Genomic DNA, 15,183 nt, shown 5'->3' with positions numbered 1-15,183 from the left:
TTTCAAATCAACTGGTCCATCAAACTTAACATGTTGGGATGAAGACGTAGCACTTTAAATAACTAGAGTGCTAGGATGGGGCCAAGCGTGGGAAGGGTGGCATTTCATCCCACCCCACCGTTAAGTGTTTGTTAGCCTGGGTCAGGAGCAGCCCATGCCACATGTCTCCATCCAGGCTGGGAGGAGAAGCTGGGTTGAGTAGATCAAAGAAAAGCTGGGTGAAGTGTAAGGGAGAAGCAAACGAGCTGAGCCAGGAGGTGTGGGTTCTCCCTGACTGGAGACACTGGGAGAGGGGGAGATGGGAAGCGCCGGGCTGGTCACTGCTGCGTGGGATGGTGCCCGCGCAGGGACGTGTATGTTGGGGGGAGAAGGCAGTGTCACCTCTGAAGGCAGAGCTCAGATGCATCTGTGGGTAAAACCCTGTGGTGTGTGTGGCTCTTTCCCCAGGTCTTTCTCCTCCCAGCACCTCTCCATGGCCTCCATCGCTGTGGTGGACACTCCTGGCTTTCACAACCCACGGCATCAGCGGGGCGAGCGAGCGGCAACTTTTGAAGAGCTCTGCCACAACTACGTGCATGAGCGGCTGCAGGCCCTTTTCTACGAGAAAACCTTTGTTTCGGAAATGGAGAGGTACAGAGAGGTGAGGAGCGAAGGCTGGGAGCAGCATCCCGAGGAGCCGCTTCCCAGCACCTGGGGACGGGGCTGCCTTTGACACAACAGGTCCCTGTGCTCTGCTATGGTGTGACCAAATAACACATTTCAGCAGCTTTAATGGGAGGAGCGTTGCAGAAATGAGGGGTCTGTATGGAGTGGTAGCCTTGAGCCGGGTCCCCCCGCTGCCCCAGTCATGGATCCTCTTGGGTATTTCTGACTTGCTAGAAATGCCGGGCTGTCTGGGCATCTCTTTGGGCAGGCTTGTTCCAGCTCAGGAGGCTTCACGCCCTTCTGTTGGTGCAGCTGAGTTTTTCCTCAGGTGTTGAATAATACAGAATAGAAAGGAAAATGATAAATTATTGCAGAAATAAGCTTCTGAAAAATCTACAAGCAGAGATGAACTTATTAGGCTTGCAGAAGTTGCTTTAATGCCTCTAGCCCTGGGAAAATCATTGAATTCCCATGGCTTAATGTTCACACATCACTTGCGCCAAGTAAGTGTATATGTGCTCTTCACTAGTGATGAATATGTAGTTACTGGCCGAGCTTGAAATGACAGCAGGCTCGGCAGGCTCGCCTTGCCTTGGCTTTGTTGCTGGCTAAGGATGGCTGCCCTGGTGCAAGACGTCTCCCTGTGAGCCACGGGACTGCGACTGTGAGCCCGAGCCCCAGTGACCCATCTGCTCCCAGAGCTGGGTCACACATGGGGCTGACGGTGGCACGTGCCTTTGGTAAGAAGAAACTCAGGTTTGGCTGCTGCTTTCTGCTCCACCTGCACGCTCAGGCTGCAAACCTGAATCCTGAGCAAAATCTCACCGTGTTACCATGGAGAGGCATTAAAGCTACAGCTCTTGCTGAACATTCCTGGTTCACACGTGAGCAAGAGCAAGCTGTGCTTACCCTGCCCCTCCTGGGGGGCTCCCTGCGCTCCAGGGCACATCACAGGGGTGTCAGGAGGGGGTGCTGGAGCCATGGGTGGTGATGAGCCCTGCAGCCGGGGGCTCGCAGCCTGAAGCCCTCGGTTGAGAAAGGGAAACAATACCTGCAAGCTGCAAATTAAATAATTGATTGTTCTCTTGGTGCTTTCTCATAAGTCCTCGGCTATTGTCATATCCATGATTTATGAAGCTTGTCTGACATCCACAAAGTGCTGCAGAAGCCTGTTGGGTCCGGTAGTCCTGACAGCCCAGCCCACGGGGGCAGACGTGGCCATGCCTCTGCGTCACGGCAGAGGTGTCTCCGGTGGCTGCTCCGCTCCGCTGGCGCTGGCTCCCCGCAAAGCCGAGCGGGAGCGCAGCCCGCACCATCCTCCTCCAGCTCTGTGCAAACAGATCTCCTCTTGGCTTTCAGATGCCAGCTCATGACTGAAGCAAGCTTTTAAATAATGTTTTCCAGGAAAATGTTGAGGTGTCTTTTGATCTTCCAGAGCGCTCGCCACTGGCCACGCTGTCCGTCATTGACCTGAGCTCCTCACAGGTAACCTGTCCCTGTGGCCACGGTGGGAGTTGGTTGCTCTGGCCGTGCTTGAAGCATCCTTGTGCTCAGAGGGGTGAGGATTTCAGAGGTAGAATGGGGCCTCACGGTGTGTTTTGCACAGAGCAGCCCAGGGTGTTGCAGGGGAGGGCACAGCATCAACCAGGACCTTTTTGGATTTTTAAAACACAAGCACCCTTTCTGGTCAAGCCCTGAGCCTGGGCACCTCTCCCAGCCCGGCTGCAGAGCCGGGATGACTGGCCTCTCTGGGTCAATGTGTGACTGCGGGGGTCTCTTGGGTGATGTCCAGAGCTGGATCAGGCCAGGAGGATTTCCGGACCCTGGTCTGGCTGCTCTGGGACTGGGGGCACGGTTGAGCAGAGGTGGCGGGGAGCAGTGTGGGAGCAGGCTGGCATGTCTGGGGCTGGAGCCAGCTGTCCGCAGCCCTCCTGTCCCTTCCCTGTCACCAAAGGCCATTTCCCTTCAGCAGCTGCAGGTGATGCCCGGCAGCCCAGAGACCGATCGCAGGGGGCTGCTGTGGATCCTGGATGAGGAGGTGCTGATCCCAGGCTCCGGGGACGGCGCTGCCTTCGACCGCCTGTGCTCCTACTTTGCCACAAAGGGACCCAATCAGGAGGGTAAGTCTGGGTCAGCTTGGCTGCCCCATCCTTTGGCATCACCATTTAGCTTTGGCAATTTAAGAAACCATGCAGCAAATTAAATATCTCACTGGGCTTTTCTTCTCGGGCAATTCTGGGGTGCCTTTGCAGGGGATGGCCACATGCGCAGGTGCGAGCAGGCGCTGCACTTCGAGATCTTCCACCAGCTGGGCACGGACCCGGTGCGCTACGACATCACGGGCTGGGTCAGCAAAGCCAAGCTCAACCTCTCGGCACAAAACGCCGTCCAGGTGCTGCAGCGGTCCAAGATGTAAGTATGAGGGGGTGCTGCAGGGCTGGTCTCCCATGGCAGTGGCGGTCATCCCCGTGCCTGTGAGAGTGGTTTGGATTGACCCCCACCGTGAGCTGTGCTGCTCCAGCTGGGGCTGGAGATTGCAAACCTGCCCCAGCTCCGAGAGGTGGTTTGTGGGGGGGAAGGCGGAGGGTTGTGGGGCATCCCAATGGGGAGGAGAGGACCCATAGCCTGACCGACTCGGCCAGCCAGGGTGGCCTTGGCTGCAAGGGGTCCCTGCCTGTTCCCCCACCCTCCTGCCCAATGCACAGCCCAGGGTACGGAGCTGATCTGAACTCAGGATGGGCAAGGAGGGGACGGGATCTTGAGCAGATCCCGCGTGCAGGGCAGCCCGAGGCACCTGCCGACACCAGCGTTGCATTGCTGGAGTCCAGCTTCGCCTGGGGGAAAAACTGCAAGGAAGTCAGAAAAAAACACAGCTTTCAACCCAGCTTTGTGGGAATCTTGAGAGTTTAGTTAAGGTGGGGGGAGCAGATGTCAAGTGATTTGACTTACAGCCATCAAGCCCCCGGGCTGACTGACAGCCAGATGTACACATTGTGATCGCAGTAGACGCTACAGAGCGAGCTGGTGAATAATGCCGCGGTGAACAGCTTTCCATCAAAGCTGTCTGGGTTCTTCGAGTTAGCAGATCTGTGCCATTCATGTTTCAGTGGGGGTCCCCTCCTGCAGGCGTGGGCAGTAGGGTGGGGGGCACAGGGGGACCCCGCGATGTCCTCGGCTCCGCAGTGCCGCAGGTTTGGGCGTCTGGCGTGGGTCAGGGCTCTAAGACATCACCGGCTGAGGGCAGCTCCCTGTGCAGCAACCGCTCAGGTTTTCCCCACCACTTTGAGGAACCTTGTAAACTAAATTGGAATTGAAATGTCATTGAGCTTCTGCAGATGTCTCCACACACAGGGTGATTTTAACCTTCTGCTTAAACACTCCCAGCTCATTTTGTTTTGGGCTTCAGTTCAGGAAAATTTTAATAGTGGTGAACAGCTCGGTGCCTGAACCAGAAAGGAACAGAGGGGGTGGGGGGTGTCCCAGCACTCCTGCTCTGCAACCAGGTGCCCTGCCGCAGCACCAATGCCGAATTTGGGGTGCTGGGCATCGCATCCCCATTGAATGCAGAGGTTCCCCAGCACCGGCACCGCTGTGGCCCCACCGCCCCATCTCATTGCTCGCCCTGACAGAGACGCCGTGAAGGAGCTGGTGTTGCCGCGCTCGCAGGCGCCGCTGGCCTGCCGCGCCGTGGCGGGGCTGGAGGGACGCTCCCAGGCAGTCCTGCACCGCAACAGCTGCGTGAGGAAGACCTTCGCCAGCAGCTTCGCAGCTGTGAAGAAGAGGTCGGTGTGCGCTCAGCTCAAACTGCAGGCGGTGAGTGCGGACACCGAGACCCTCGTGGCTGCAGGTCGGGGTGTTTGCAGCACTGCGTATCCTGACCCCACACTGAGACCCTGCCTTAGACGTGCTCCTCCTTAGCAGGAGCCCTGCTCCCCCCGGCAGGCACCTCCCACGTGTGGGGCGGGGGGTCACCAGTGCAGCTCTGTGTCCCGCAGGGCTCTTGGCCCGGAATGCTGCTCTGGCCGTGGGTGGTCATGAGCCTCCCCAGCACTGCTGTTGCTCAGGGAAAGCATCCCAGGCAAACAAATCATAAAGCAGATTACACATGCACCTTGCTGTGCCGCCGCTTAATCCTCTTAAGCACTCAGACAAGTAGACTAGCCCTCTGTGCTGGGCACGTGCCAAGCTCCTGCTGATCTCAGCTGTAGTTAGGTGCCTAAAATCTCTTGAGGAGACAAGGATCAGTCTCTGTAGACTCCCCGGCCAGCCCGCTTTGTGGTGCTGGCTGTCCCTGGCAACCCTCCGCCAAGAAACCCTCAACCCTGGTAACTTTTTATGGCCCATCAGCTGAAAACGTGGGACATTAGGAGGAAGGGTCCCGCTCAGCATCTGTGACCTGCACCTTGGGCTCACCTTTCTGACCGAAGCTGTTGTTCCTAACATGCACGTGGGCTTTGAGGGCTCTGAGGATGGCTCCTTTACCTGCCCAGACACCGGGCAGGGGGTGCACGGGGAGTGTTTCCCACCACTGCCACATGCTGCCCCTCCGCCCCCTCCAGCCCGGCTGACCTCTGCTTGCCTGGCAGGATGCACTCACAAACCTCCTCCGGCGGTCCCAGCTGCACTTCGTCCACTGCCTCCTCCCGGGAGCGGGGGCGGATGGGCCGGTCCCTCGGCCCCCTGTGCCGCCCGATGCAGCCCTGCGGCTGGACGTGCCGACCCTGCGAGCCCAGCTGGAGGGGACCCAGCTCCTGGATGCCCTGCGCCTGCACCGCATCGGTACGCCCCGGCCCTCCGCTGCTGCTGTGTGCCGTGCCGGTCCCACCTGCCGGTGTTGCCCTGCTGGCAGCTCAGCCCTTCCATGCTTTGCTCATCATCTGCCTCTCGCCAGCCCCACTTCAGCAAAACCCCTGGGTTTTTATTGCTGCTTTTTGCAGGGGTTCTCGGCCCCTTTCCTGCCCGCAGCATGCGGTGCTGCCAGGTGGCACAGCTCCGGTGGGGTTCCCTTGTGCATCTGTGCATCAGGCTGGACCTGCACTGACTGATCACAGTCCATGCCAAAGGGAGAGGGACTCATGCAGGAGGCACGACACGAGTTGCTGGGATGGCATCTGGCCACCTCGAGCTCATCTCCTTCATTCTTCTTGCTTCTTCGTTCCCTCTGCCCAGCCCTCACTGCAGGGGTTTCTCTCTGCTAAGAGCATCTCCCCCGGTCCCCACCACCCGCGATATCTTTTGCTGTGTGCAGGATGCGCCACCCTTCGCAGCAGCCCCCACCGCCCGTTCCCTCCCCAGCATTCCAGTGCAAGCCACGTGCCCCTGGGCTGGCGCGGCCCCCAGCGATATCTGTCTGTCCCCAGGGTATGCGGATCGCCTGCTCCTGACCCAGTTCCGACGGCGCTTCCAGGTTCTGGCTCCGGATGTCATGAAGAAGTACACCTCTGCTTACGAGGTGCCAGACGAGAGCAAGGTGCGTCCCGGGCTGGCCTGGGGGGCAAGGGCTGAGAGCCCTACGTGGGGCTCTGCCGGTGCCAGAGCAATTCCAGCCTTCAGCAGCACGGTCAGGGCTTTCTTTGCAACAAGGAGCAATTCCTGGAGCTCACTGCAGGCAGCCGCTGCACTGGCATTGCCTGTGCCCTGTGTGAGCCTGGCTGTCCTCTCTCCGAATGACCTGGGTCATACCAGCATCTCCGTGCCCTGGGACAGGAGCTGCTTCCCAGTCCTGCCTCACTCAGGCATTCGGTGTTGCTGATATTATTCTGTTGGCTGCTGTAGGGTCAATACCTGCAGGTCCATGGGCAGCTGAGCTCCAGCGTCTCCCAACAGCTGTGGGTGATGCTCCTTTGCGCTGTTGCTGCAGGACCCGCCATGGGAGGGAGCACACATCTGGACAGCTGTTGAGGAGCTTTAGTAGCAGGGTTGTCAGTGCAGGTCTGGGGGTTTCTTAAATGCGAGATTGTCCTCAGGAACTAGGGATGAAGGAGAAAAAACATGTTCAGCAAGGCTTAGGGTAGCACACCAACATTCACGGTGCTGCTGAGAAGTGGTGACTGGGTTTTGGAGTTTGCAGGGTCAGCCTGTACGTCCAAGTGCTGGGCGGTTGGAGCTCCCTAGCAATGATCAGGAGTGATCTGGCAGTGGGGCTGCATCCTGCATGGGTGCAGCGCTGGGTTGCAGGAGGTGGCTCTGCATCCTGCCCCTCTTCATCCTTCCCACATGTGCCCAAGCACGGAGGGATGCGGGTTCTCCAGCAACCTCGCAGAGCAGCCAAGCTTGGCTCTTTGTCCCGGAGTTTCTCCCCCTGAGGACTGTTTTTGCAAAGGCGGTAAACGTGCCTGGCATGGGCTGCATTTGCCAACGTTATTGCACCGTGGAGAGGACTTGGAGAAATCAGCCTGGAAATGAAGCCTGTTATTGCTTCATTTTAATACTCAAGAGGAAATGGCTTTGAAAATCCTGCTTGCTGAGGGCTGTGCCTCAGTCCTCCGGTGCTCTGGCTGCATGCCTGGTAGGTCTCATTTTGCAGGACAGGGCACAAACTGTGGGACTGGAGGCATGTGCAGAGGGCAGGATTTGTGTATTGCTCTGGCCCAGTGTGGTGGCACCCCCTCCCTCCCCCTGGGTCCTCCAAAAACCATCTGGCTGAGGACAAGCCAGGCAGCATTCCCAGGCACCCAGCGGAGCAGGGACCATGGAGGTTGCTGGGGACAGGGCATCACCTGCCTTCAGGCACCTGTAAAGTAGCAGCGCAGGGTGGCTTCTCGCCTCGTCCAATGAAGCCTGAAGGCCAAAGGAGCTCAGGAATGAAGGTGGAGATTTGCCAGTTTTATTTGTTTAGTAATAAATTTATAGCAAAAACTGGGGAGAACCACCCCTGCCCCTGGAACAGGCTATGAGCAAGCTGAGAAGCACTGAGAGCCGGGAAGAGCCAAGAGGAGATGAATTAAACATGGGCACGTGCTCTGTTGTGCAAACTGCCAGCCAGCATGTGCAAATTCAGTTAAGACCTTGGGATTTAATAAGACAAGTCTGACAGTCGGAAAAGGTCAATATTGTTATTAAATGCTTTAAGGAGGCAGAGGGTGCCTCGTCAGCAGCGTGTAAGCAGGGGATTTGAAAAATCCCATCTTCCCTGGAGCTTGTTGCCACGTGGTTTTGTTAGCTGGAGACTGCTTCCCAGCAAGCTGCATTAACTCGGCCACTGGAGCAGAAGATATGCTTGTCTGTGGTGAGGGTGTGATGGCGCAGCAGTAACGGCCCCCGCTGTTGCGCATGGGATGGGATCACCCCACACAGTCCTGCGTCTGGCTCCAGTCCCAGCAGTGCCACAGGAGCAGGGCACAGCCGTCGTGCTGGTGCTTCCTCACCTCTGGCACACAGTTTTGTGCGCTGTGGTGGTCTGTCCCCCGTGCACTCACATGCTCCATCCCCACCTTGCCCCGGTGTGTGCACAGCTGCTGGCAAGGGCTGGGGCTGCATTTCTGCTGCAGCAAGGTGCTCCTGGGGCCATGCCGAAATATTTCTCATGTGGGTTTGTCCTTTGTGGAGGAGATGCGCGAGGCCGTTGTATCGCATGTTGGTACAAAGCTCCGAGTAATTGAGTTCAGGCTTCTACGGCTCGGGACTAATTTCCTGCTTGCGTCCCTGTGGGGGCTCAGCTCTGTGCCAATGGGCTTGAGGGGGAACTCGGTGCTCTCCCCTCTGCTTTCGGCCCCACAGGCCGAGCTGTTGGTGTGCCAGGCAGGAGGGGAGCACCAAGGGCTCGCAGCTGCACAGAGTCGTTGGAGCCTGGCTGGATGGTGCCAGGACAGGCTCTTCCCCTGAGTAGCCTCCTTCCATGGCTGCCCATGCATCAGGGTCCTTCCAGATCAGGGATGGCAGCAAAAGGGGGAAAACCTTGCATGCAGCTGCAGATCTCTGCTCCCCATCCTGCCGAAAGCCTCTGGGGCAGAAAGTCCTTCTTGCACCAGGACCCAAGGCTGGGGCAGCCATTTCAGAGGCTGCTCTCGGGCTGGGCGGGTGTGCTTTTGCATGGGGAGGAGGAGACAAGAGCACAGCTGGATGCACCCTTACTGCATGGCTGTTAGGACTGGGGGCCTCTGCTCCCCATTTCAGCAAGCTTGTGCCAGGGTGTAAATGTTTTCTGAGCAACTCTGCCATGTGGTCCTTCTCTGCAGGCTATAGAGGAGCTCTTCCAGGTGCTGGATCTGGAGAAGAAGAGTGTTGCCATAGGACGCAGCCAGGTACGACAGCTCTGAGCTCTGCTTCCCTGTTGCTCTCGGTGTGTATGGGCACAGCCAGCTGGGCGCTGCCAGCTGTCCAAAGCTTCCCAAACTGGAGAGAAAGCCTCTCCTCTGCTGTTGCCTGCAGTGCCCAGGTGGGCTGGGAAACCAAGCCTCGCTGAAAATCAAAGCGGAAGTCTCCTAATTCCCATTTGAAAACGTTACCCTGGGTAAACTGTGTACCTAATTCTCGAAATCTGGCCTCTTGTGTCATGTAATTTCCTAATTACCTTTGATGTCTCATGGGAGTAAATGGGGCTTGGGCAGCTCATGGTTTTGTTGGGCTGGGGTTAACACCGCTGAACTGGGCAGCTGCAGGTGCAAGAGTTGTTGCAGCAACAACATTTGAACTTAAATGTGATAATCATAGAATCATAGAATGGTTTGGGTTGGAAGGGACCTTAAAGATCATCTCATTCCAACCCCCCCTGCCACGGGCAGGTACACCTTCCGCTAGACCAGGCTGCTCAAAGCCCCATCCAACCTGGCCTTGAACACTTCCAGGGAGGGGGCATCCACAACTGCTCTGGGCAACCTGTTCCAGTGCCTCACCACCCTCAGAGTGAAGCATTTCTTCCTTATATCTAACCTAAATCTACCCTCTCTCAGTTTAAAGCCATTACCCCTTGTCCTATCACTACTTGCCCTTGTAAAAAGTCCCTCTCCAGCTTTCTTATAAGCCCCCTTTAAGTATTGAAAGGCCGCAATAAGGTCTCCTCACAGCCTCCTCTTCTCCAGGCTGAACAACCCCAACTCTCTCAGCCTGTCCTCGTAGGAGAGGTGCTCCAGCCCTCAGATCATCTTTGTGGCCCTCCTCTGGGCTCGCTCCAACAGGTCCATGTCCTTCTTATATTTGGGGCCCCAGAACTGAATGCAGTACTCCAGGTGGGGTCTCATGAGAGCGGAGTAGAGGGAAAGAATCACCTCCCTCAACCTGCTGGTCAGAAAAATAAATTTTGCATGCCTTCAGCTCTCAGAGTCTATAAAGAAAGAATTCATGAAATGGTTCTGTGGAGCAAAATAACTTTCTTTTATCCTGCACAGTGCAGTTTGCAATTATCCATTCTATGAAAGCCTTGTACTTAATCAATACTGCAATCGCAGCTCCAGTCACATCTTGTTATAGGGGAGTTAGTTTTGCCATCGCTTTGAGCATTGATTTTGTACTAGCTTCTAAAACTCGCTGGCTTGTGAAGTTAATACAGACATTAATGAGACAATCAAATACGTGGTGGAGCAATCATAGCATTATCTCAAGAAAGTGAGTTTCTTTGGAATTGTTCTTTGATTCAATTTGGCATCTTTAAAACGCAGCTCTTTAAGTACGCCACCGGCTTCACAAGTGTAATTCAGTTTTTATTAAAGCTGTATTATGCAAATAGTGCACAATATTCAGGAATGATTGGTCCCATATCCCAAGAGCTTCGCCAGGCAGTGACCGAGAGGCATCTTGCACTCTGAGAGATCAATACCAGGCTGAATTCAATGGCTTCAGCAAATCTGTATCATTTATGAGGTGTTTCTGACAAGTTCAGTTAAAGAAAATGATGTGGTTAATTCTGTTTTCCCTATTGTAAACTGGCATATTTGCTGTTATCTGTGCGTATCTGTGTGTATGCTGTCAAAAATGCTGTTTCCAGCACAGGCAGCCCTGCCATCCGTGCAGCGGGTGGGAAATGGGCAACGGCCCAAGGGAAGAGTTTCAAGGATTTGCAGCTTCTTGTGTTGGTTGCTGCCTATGTCAAAAAGGCGTGAGAAGAGGCAGGGACAGAGAGCAAAGGCCAGCATGTGCACAGTGCGAGGGCCGGATCCTGACGGGCACTCAGCCACCCAGTCCCCGGGGAGTCAGTAGGACCTGGGCAGCTCCATATGCCCCGTTTCTGCGATACCCAGGAGCAGGAGATGGAGGGGCAGGTGGAACGTGCTCTCTGGGACATGCAGCCGTCCTGCTGCTGAGCTCGGGGATAGGACGGAGCCAGGACTCAGCTCCCTCTTGCTGTCCTATGAGTGTCCCCAGGGAGGTTGGTGCCAGGACTGCCTCAGGTGCCTTCATGGCACGGGACAGACAAGTGTGTTGCAGGTTTGGCCACGTAGGGCTGGAGTCCCCTTCCAGCCCAGCGCTTCAGGCTGGTGCAGTGGTTGCATTCACTGGTTCCAGACGGTCCGAGGACCTTCGGTCTCCCACAGGTCTCAGGGGAGGCTGCCAGGTCTTAGCCAGAAATACATCCCGTTGGCTGTGGGCAGGTTTCAGACCCTGTCCTGAGGGTGCGTAACCTCTGTTGTTTGCTGTCAGGTTTTTCTGAAGCCGGGGGTCATCTCCAGACTGGAGAAGCAGCGTGACAAGCTGATAGCCCAGAAGATGATCCTGCTCCAGGCTGCTTGCAAGGGCTTCCTCAGCCGTCAGAAGTTCAAGAGGTTGAAGGTACGCATCCCATGGGTCGTGGGTACCCTGTGCTCAGCAAAGCACAGGCTTGGTGCTGCTGTGATACAGCCCAGAGTGTCTAAATTACAGCTCTTTGAGTGGAGCAGGCTGCTCCTTTGAAGGGTACCCACTCTGCCCGGCCCCATGGGCAGCCATAAGGTGCCATGCTGCTGTCCCCTGCAGTGTAGAGCTGCTCCACCACCTCATTCCTCTCTGTCCTGGTGCCCCAGCCTGGTTCGTCTTGGTGGGCTCTGTTGTTGCTGGGTGAGGGGCACTGCCGACCATGTCTCCCCACAGATCCAACGCCTCGCTGTCCGCTGCATCCAGAAGAACCTGATGGTCTTCCAGGCAGTCAGGCACTGGCCCTGGTGGCAGCTGCTGAGCTGTGTGCGGCCCTTGCTCAGCGTTAACCTCGCAGAGGAGCAGCTCCATGCAAAAGAAGTATGCACCAACCAATGGGAGGGGATGGGATGGGATGGGATGGGATGGGACAGGATGGGATGGGATGCTTTAGGGGCTTTGCCTGGTGGGTCAGTCAAACTGGAAGTCACTTCTGCCAGGGCAGAGATGTTTTGCTGACGTTGTCTTTCTTTAGAGGGACAGTAGCAAATGCACCGTGTCCCTGCAGCCGAAGCCCCGTCCCAGGGTCATGGCTGCCCTGCTGCCCTTCCTGTGCCCCCCACGAGCTTGCTGGGGCTGCGTTCACTGAGCCAAGCCCCTTGGGGACAGGTACCCCGCATCAGTCTGTGGGATGACAGATGATGAGCAGCCAAACGCATCCTTGGCACAGGGGACTCTGCTCTGTACTGTCACCAGAGTTTTACTGCCTTCCACCTGAGCTGCCGCTGGTGATGGGAGATGTTAATGGGCATTTGCTGACCTGGGAAAGGCACCTGTCGCCCCTCTGCTCTGTCTGAGGCCTGTGCTAAATTCTTAGTCCGTCTTCCTTGGCATCCTGCTCCTCCTCTTGCCTTAGTGAGGTTTTAACAAGATGTTTTCAGGCTGGTTCAGAGGAAATAAAAGCTGCCCAAGCCTCTGTTTCTCTCTCCAAACCCGCCTGGGATCCATCAGGCCACATCACCCGTTAACCTCTGTTTTTATCACAACTCTGCACATTCTGCTTCTGCTCAGTGTTGGACATCAAAGCAGGACAAGGCTGCACCGAGCAGCTCTTTCTGCCATTACAGTCAGGCTGCCTGAAAAAGAATCACAGAAAACAATGTGCCTTTGCAACTGCTCTGTGATAGCCCGCCAGGGCCCCAGGAATGCTCCATGAGCAAAATTCAGACGTTTGGCGGTTCATCCCAGGCTTTTGAGGTTTGCTTCTTTCTCATAAAATGTGCTCTGTATGCACACCAAAGCTGACATTCCCTCCGATGAAATTCATGTCAGGAGCTGTAGTCCCAGCAGTTTGCAGTGAACAGCCTTCAAAGTTGCCTGGTAAATTGTATTAATAAGACAGCTACGTCTCTCCCACTCATTTTTAATGGAAAATAAGATTTTCATAAATAAACTGAGGATGATGGAGCTCTCCATGTGTGTTTTTTTGCAATCTTCCCTAGGAGGAGCTGGCGGTACTGAGAAGGAAGCTGGAAAAATCCGAGCAGGCATGCAGCGAGCTCAGGCAGACTGCAGAGAAGCTGGAAAGCAAGGTAGAGTCTGAAAAAAAGCCTCTGCTGCAGCCCCGCTTGGTCGGGTTGGAAATTAAGCCATATTGGGATAAATATGACCACCATAATAAATGTTACAGCAGGAGGAGCCATGATCGGCAGAGGGTTGGGCAGGGGGCAGCTGCTGAACTGCTGGCAGAGTAACCACAGCTAGAGGTGCTCGTCTGCACAGGACCCAGACGGGCTGCGGTGCCCGACTGCAGCACTGAGGGCCAGCACTGCTGCAGGGTCCCTGCTGGGTGGGATCCTGCCAGCCAGAGCAACAGGTCCCCCCAGGGTCTGCACCCAGAGAGCAGCCCAGATGCCCTGGGAATGGGCCATTCCCAGGGTTGTCCCCAGGGAAAGCCTCATGTCTCCTCCAGCAAGGACAGACGTCGCCTTGCATTGCCACCGGCGTGGTGTATGAGGCTGAAAAGCAGCAGTGCGAATGTCATCCCTTCTGCTGACAAAAGGGTATAATTAGAAGGGGAAATTACACACAGATGTATCATGTTCTCATTACGCTCTCAGGACTGCAGGCTTGCTGACCTCTGCAGGCACCAGAAGTGACTTAGTTTAATGGGACGAATGCTAATACCGAGGAGATGGCGCACAGGAGAAGTGTCCTGCCCGTCCCCTGACTCCAAGTGTGACCCCACTGTGTGTGGTACTCGGGGGGGTGGCAGCTGCTGGGGAAACTGCTCGGCCGCCCCATTGTGCGTTGTTGGAAGGGACCTGGAAGCATGTTGGGGACCATGTGCATCCCTGGCCGGCCACTGGTACTGTGCAGAGTCCCCCCTCAGATGCATGGGCTCCTGCGTGATTGCAGCTGCCGTTTTGTTAAGCACCAGGAGGAGGAGGAGCTCCCAAGTTTGCTATAAATAGCCTGGGTTTGCCCAGCTCGATGGGCTGCGGCGCTCGCCCCTCCTGAGGGGTGGCCGAGCCGTGGTCTAGGTGTAACACTGCAGCTCTGGTTAACGGTACCAACAGCCCCGAGGGCCAGGGACCTGCTTTGCAATGGGAAGCGGCTAAAGGTGATTTAACTTAGGCTCCGTGTTAAAAATGAAATCATGCCCATGAGGCTGGGACTGCTGAGTGAGACTAATGCCTCAGGACAGACCTAGAAAAATACTGTCTCCCCAGGTAAAGAAAACCTATTGAGTTTACTTACTGAGTAAAACTTGTTGGACCCCCTGAAGAGGTTGTGTAGCACACCTGCAAAATGTGAAGTGCCTTAAAATGCTGTCAGATGGAGGAAAAGGAGCATTGGAAGCCTGCATGTTCCTGCTGGCCCTGCTGCCTCTGCAGCCCCTTGATCGGACGGATTGGTGGGACAGGCCATGCTCACCTCTGCTTCACAGAAAATGGAATTAATTCTCTGAATTAATAATTCACTCCTTCATTCACCTGCTTGTTGTTTCAAATGAAACTGCATGCTAATCAGCTAGAATGGTGCAGAAATCTGATGAGCCCTGCCTGCAGTGCACTGCAGGCAGCACAGTGCAGGCAGCTGCTTTGCCACAGGCAGCCATGCGAGGAGAGCAGCCACAGGCTCCAGCAGCAGTTGCTCTTTGCTGGGCACTGCCAGTGGGAGCCTGGGTTCCCACTGGTGACACTGTTTGGTGACGCTGTGCACTCACCATGTCCCCCAAGCATAGGCAGCTGCCAAAGGAGACCGGTCAGGACACTTGGGTTGATGCAGGCTGGCCGGGCCCCCCCTGAGCTGGCGTGCATGGTGATGCCCAGCCTGACTCCATATTGCCTCCTCAGATCGTTGACCTGACGACGGAGCTGTCGGACGAGCGGTACAAGGGAGATGTTGCCTGCCAGGTCCTGGATGGGGAGAGGGCAGAGAGGCTGCGGGGCGCCCGCGAGCTGCAGGAGCTGCAGGTAGGAGAGCCCCGAGCCATCGGGCTGTGCTGGTGGTGATGTTGCACTCTTGGCACAGCCTTGCTGGACCCAAGTGCCCTGGAGCTGAGTAGAGCTGCTCCCTTCATTCCCTGGGTTTCCCCAGAGCAAACATGACCAAGTGCAGAAGAAACTGGCGTCGGTGGAAAAGCAGCTGGAAGAGGCCCAGCAGCTGGTTCAGTTGCGTGAGATGAAGATAAGTGGCTCTGGAGGAGGTAGGGGTGTCCCTTCGGGGGCGATGCATGCTCTGGGCGTCCAGCCTGACTTGTGGGGCCAG

General features: G+C 56.1%; 1 protein-coding gene across 1 annotated transcript in view; it reads left to right on the top strand.

Annotated features, from left to right (window-relative positions):
• The window catches only part of MYO18B (myosin XVIIIB), a 76,152-nt gene that overhangs the window by 21,349 nt on the left and 39,620 nt on the right, over window positions 1–15,183 (top strand). Inside the window, exons 14-26 of the mRNA XM_075718415.1 lie at window positions 448–640; window positions 2,050–2,130; window positions 2,618–2,765; window positions 2,898–3,057; window positions 4,275–4,458; window positions 5,232–5,424; window positions 6,006–6,115; window positions 8,823–8,888; window positions 11,221–11,349; window positions 11,647–11,790; window positions 12,912–13,001; window positions 14,769–14,888; window positions 15,013–15,121. Coding sequence (XP_075574530.1) covers window positions 448–640; window positions 2,050–2,130; window positions 2,618–2,765; window positions 2,898–3,057; window positions 4,275–4,458; window positions 5,232–5,424; window positions 6,006–6,115; window positions 8,823–8,888; window positions 11,221–11,349; window positions 11,647–11,790; window positions 12,912–13,001; window positions 14,769–14,888; window positions 15,013–15,121 — 1,727 coding nt within the window. The remainder of the gene's footprint in view (window positions 1–447; window positions 641–2,049; window positions 2,131–2,617; window positions 2,766–2,897; window positions 3,058–4,274; window positions 4,459–5,231; window positions 5,425–6,005; window positions 6,116–8,822; window positions 8,889–11,220; window positions 11,350–11,646; window positions 11,791–12,911; window positions 13,002–14,768; window positions 14,889–15,012; window positions 15,122–15,183) is intronic.

This window comes from Pelecanus crispus, chromosome 11, assembly GCF_030463565.1.
Source record: "Pelecanus crispus isolate bPelCri1 chromosome 11, bPelCri1.pri, whole genome shotgun sequence".
NCBI lineage: Eukaryota > Metazoa > Chordata > Aves > Pelecaniformes > Pelecanidae > Pelecanus > Pelecanus crispus.
This window is presented reverse-complemented; position numbering and strand designations above follow the sequence as displayed.